At 41.2% G+C, this 4,958-nt stretch overlaps 1 protein-coding gene across 1 annotated transcript in view; it reads left to right on the top strand.

Moving 5' to 3' along the window:
- LOC106811656 (serine/threonine-protein kinase D1-like) overlaps positions 1-4,958 on the top strand; it is a gene marked incomplete at its 5' end in the record, with an annotated part of 41,626 nt that overhangs the window by 33,168 nt on the left and 3,500 nt on the right. The window contains 5 exon segments of the mRNA XM_014815357.1: positions 1,558-1,664; positions 2,204-2,365; positions 2,859-2,960; positions 3,414-3,498; positions 4,158-4,340. Coding sequence (XP_014670843.1) covers positions 1,558-1,664; positions 2,204-2,365; positions 2,859-2,960; positions 3,414-3,498; positions 4,158-4,340 — 639 coding nt within the window.

The following is a 4,958-nucleotide window of genomic DNA, read 5'->3' as shown; positions in this document are numbered from 1 at the left end:
GCCGAGGTGTGTGTCCCGAGCATCACCGCCAGCCTCATCCACGCGCCGGCTGACTGGTGTGCATCCTTAAATTAAGTTTGGTAAGAACAATGGGGTTAGGTATTTATTGGCTAGAACCCAATGTGAGAAAAGGCATGCTGCAGATCTGTGAACCCTTCTTCTATCTAAGGATTTGTCGCTAAGTATAAGCACAGAAAATTCCTTTGTAATAAAATGCAAATTTTTCTCACTTTTTCATTTCATTCAATTTTTTACAGTGTTTAAGGGTAGTGTCTTCATTTATTAAAGGACTGGTCTCTACGACTGTTTTGATAGTCAACTGGAAAGAGTACTCTGTCCACGATTTCTTGCAACAAATTTGCACGTCCACGTTTCTACTCCTTATATTCTAACCTGACGCAGGGTTGAAAGTGCTTGTCCACCGGTACGCCCTTTCCTCTTCCTTGCAGAGGTGTTATGGATCAAAGTGACACCGGTAACAACACGGGAGATTTCCGATCACTGTCAGATCTTGTGTTCGCATTTGTCATAGTGAGGTTGGTGATACTTTTTCTTTTCAGGCAGCTAATAATGACAATGTCATTTTAGTCTGTAAGTTATTATCGTTGTGCATCTGTTATAAATCGTTGCTTCCTTTGGTATAATGCGCAGGCCTTGAGCAGTATTGCTTTGCGCGACGCGATGTTATTTAAGTCTGTGTTCCGTCCGATTCTCCTGCGTCTGGGCGCCGCAAAAGTTTCGTACGGCGTTGTGTTTTGTGTTCATCGTTTTCGTTACGAATCGACTGCACGGCACTTGGAGTATAAGGAAGGTATATAAGCCAAGTAGGTTGCAGTGTCTGTGATGCACTAAATCTTATGCTGTGTTGGGGGCATATGCTTGCTCATGTGTTGCTTTGGGAGGATAGTGCCCGAGCTTCCTTTCCCTCGCAACATCTATGAGAGAGTAGTTGTCCCATCGCAGCATTATTATTATTTTGGTAGGTATGACTGATCGACTAGACGTGGTATGATCACTGATAGAAGGACTATACTAACTTAGCCCACATCGTACCCAACTCCGTGCGGTGATAATCTATATTTATATATAGCTAATATATTATATATCATTGTTTATTTTCCTCTTCTCATTGATGTAGATTCCCCTCCTCTGATTATTTTCCCCTTCTCATTGATATACAAGACATTCTTCTTAGACGCTGAAAGCAGCACGTATTAGGTTTGAAGTCAGGGGGGTCAAATGGTAAGTTGGATCTCTAATAGAACTTCTTATGGTGGACTCATGTAACGTTGTGCTTGCGAAACAAGAGACTGAGTTTAATCTAAAGCAGACGCCTACAATGTAATGCGTGTCGGGTTGTGGTTTGGTATTTCATACAGAGATTTTGTGCAAGCTAAGAACCCTCTGTGATTTCTGTCTAGATATATCACCAGGGGTAAATAACCCCTGATATCACATGTCAGTGTGTTGGTCCTATTACCCATTGTGGCTGTATAATATAATACACTGAAAACATACACTCATCACATATACTATTTCTTTCTCCTTGATCTATAGGCGTATACAGAAAGACAAACAGGGAGGTTGCTATTAAGGTCATCGATAAACTTCGGTTTCCACGGCGACAAGAGGCTCAGCTGAAGAACGAAGTTGCAATTCTCCAAGTATGCTCTCTTACCTTTCTAATCTAATCTAACAGGAAAAAAGCCATATTTTTTAACCATGTTGACGTCAGTTCTAGGGTTGGCCAAACGTCTGTTGTAATGTCACTATGGTACATATGCATACACAAGAAATGGGTAGCACTGTTACAACGGTTACATATGTTACGCACGCACGCGCATCCATACACACAGGCTTGTAATATATGACAGATGTAGGACTATATATAGTAATAATAGAATAACATTAGTAACATAATAACATAGTAACATAGTAGCATAGTAATATAGTAACATAGTAACATATAGTAGCATAGTAACATAGTAGCATAGTAATATAGTAACATAGTAACATAATAACAATAGTAATAAATTAATAACAGTGATATTTCGATTACTTGTTCAAGTTTAAGAATATATATTATGTACTTACGTGCCAAAAACACTACAGTAACAATGGTTAAGTAATTGCACAGTGCCATTATGTGGGCTAGTCATGTATACTTTGGTAACCTTATCTTTTGCTTGAAAATGATGTCTAGGATCTCAAATACCCAGGAATCGTAAATCTGGAGCGCATGTTTGAGACGAAGGAGAGGATCTTTGTTGTCATGGAGAAGCTGAAGGGTGACATGCTTGAAATGATTCTGTCACAGCCGACTGGGAGGCTTTCGGAACGTGTCACCAAATTCTTAATCACTCAGGTAATTAAGCACGTGTCACAGCCGACCGGGAGGCTGTCGGAAAGTGTCACCAAATTCTTAATCACTCAGGTAATTAAGCCAGGTGTCACAGCCGACCGGGAGGTTGTCGGAAAGTGTCACCAAATTCTTAATCACTCAGGTAATTAAGCCAGGTGTCACAGCCGAGAACGTGTGATTGTGTTCTCCGTGTTAATTCGGAGGTTGACAGCCAGGAATATTAAACTCGTGGAAAAACTGGAATGTTCTTGAATTAAGGAAATCATGTTCTGTGTCTACATAGAAAGCCGTGAAACCCTAGAAATCATAAGGAAAAAGACACAAAATATATGTTGTTCATAACATGGTGACTTGAGCAACATTTGAAAATGGACATTTCCAGTGCTGGAATTCCACTCTCTCGTAATTTTTTTCTATTTGGGCATGTGGATCATGTATATCCTATGCACAAATAATTTAACACTTTACTTACGAACCCATGCATTTCTTTTTGCAGATATTGGCTGCACTGAAGTACCTACACAAGTGCAACATCGTACATTGTGACTTGAAGCCAGAAAATGTACTGCTTTCTTCCACTACATCTGAGTTCCCACAGGTATTAGCAAAAAGATAGGGAAGCGAAAAGTGACAATGCGAGGCGGAATGCAGTTATTTTTGTGTGAAATACACGATTGTAGCACTATTTTGAAATTGCAAGTGCAGTTCTATAACGCATAAAATTATGTTATGTAAAATGTCCGTTGTAACGCATAAACATTTTTTATAATGACTATATTATTATTATGTTTCGGCAATTGGAGTTTTTACCTTTATTAGTGCAAAGTATTTTTAAAGGTGACACTATAACAGCTTTCAGCATTATTTTCATTTAAATCGTCGTTAATTTACGCTACTTGCCAGTTATTATTGTCTAATTATGATGAGGAATGAATGGTAGAAATGATAATATGTTAATATACACATATTTGCATAGGCATTTGCCATAACTACTTGTGCCAGCTACTTCATGCAATATCGCTTTAACATTCTTTGCGTGTTTCTGTCATAGATCAAACTGTGCGATTTTGGATTTGCACGCATCATTGGTGAGAAGTCGTTTCGCAGATCGGTTGTTGGCACTCCTGCCTATCTCGGTAAGCACAGCTCATCTATGTCCCCCAGGGTACTGCCGGAACGTACCCTGGATACGGTCCGGTATACCGGAACGTACCCTGGTAACTGTCTGATATGGTTAGGGTTGGGTTAGGGAGTAGGCGTAGGTGACTCCCTAGACTCGTTAGTGGAGTAGGCGAGGTACGATCCGGCATATTAGATAGTACAATTGTACGTTCTGATATATCAAACCGTACCCAGGGTACCCTCCGATAGTACCCTGGGGGACATAGCCCTTCTCAGCTCAATTATTATATGGTGGCATTCTAAAGGATGTTCAGAGGAACCTGTATGGAAAATCTCTGAACTTCGCTTTGCAGAGCGAACCAATCGTCAAAATGCAATTTTCCAGTGTTATTGACCGTTTCGTATTATTTCATTAATGTCACTTAAGTTAAATGCCCACGTTTACATATCACGTGTAAGCATGTCCCAAAAGTATGGTTCTCTATTCACTGCTTTTATCTCCTATTCCCACTCTCTTCTCTCATTCTCTATTCTCTACTTTCATCTCCTATTCGATCCCACTCTCTTCTCTCATTCTCTATTCTCTACTTTCATCTCCTATTCCCACTCTCTTCTCACACGAATTCACTATATTCTCTACTTTCATCTCCTATTCCTATTTTCTGGCACGCAGCTCCGGAGGTTCTGAGGAACAAGGGCTACAACCGATCGTTGGACATGTGGTCGGTCGGCGTCGTCATGTACGTCAGCCTCAGCGGCACCTTCCCTTTCAACGAGGACGAGGACATCAACGACCAGATCCAGAACGCCGACTTCATGTACCCACCGAACCCCTGGAGACACATCTCACGCGACGGTACGCATTGTTCGTTCGGCATGTCGCCACTGAGCGGTATTTCGAAACGAATAGCGCCAATATAGTCGAAAGAACACTAGACTTAGCCACAACACACTACACGTCAAGTTTATTACTCGATCCGACCTGAAGGAGGAAGTGACAACATACGCGCACGCGTAGTACACGTCAAGACCAAATACGGTATTGTCTATGCACGTAACTTCCTACATGTAGTGACTCCCTGGCGCCACTCTTCTTTTCAATTATAATTGAACCAACGCAAAAGAAACACACACGTCCGCTACAAGCCACCATCGTACAAATTATTAAGGTACATGTATAAATCAAACATTGGAGGTTACAAATGACAAATCCACCAACCATACCGATGAACAACCTTGCAATTAAATGGTCATGTCCATGCAGGATACGCAATATACCGTAACTAATGTGCACACTCGGTCATACCAAAGTTACACTACGGTCACCCCATCAGAGAGCTCAACACCACCGTGACATTTTCCATTTTCGTGACATTTTTTTATTCAGTCTGTCGCCTGTGTGCACTATTTCGAAAGCGGTTTAACGAAACGATCAGTGCCGAGACAGCTTTCGAAAGCTGTCGGAGGCGCCGTT

Source organism: Priapulus caudatus, unplaced genomic scaffold, assembly GCF_000485595.1.
Source record: "Priapulus caudatus unplaced genomic scaffold, Priapulus_caudatus-5.0.1 Scaffold560, whole genome shotgun sequence".
Taxonomy (NCBI): Eukaryota; Metazoa; Priapulida; class Priapulimorpha; order Priapulimorphida; family Priapulidae; genus Priapulus; species Priapulus caudatus.
Note: the sequence above shows the minus strand (reverse complement) of the source record. Positions and strands in the feature narration are given on the sequence as shown.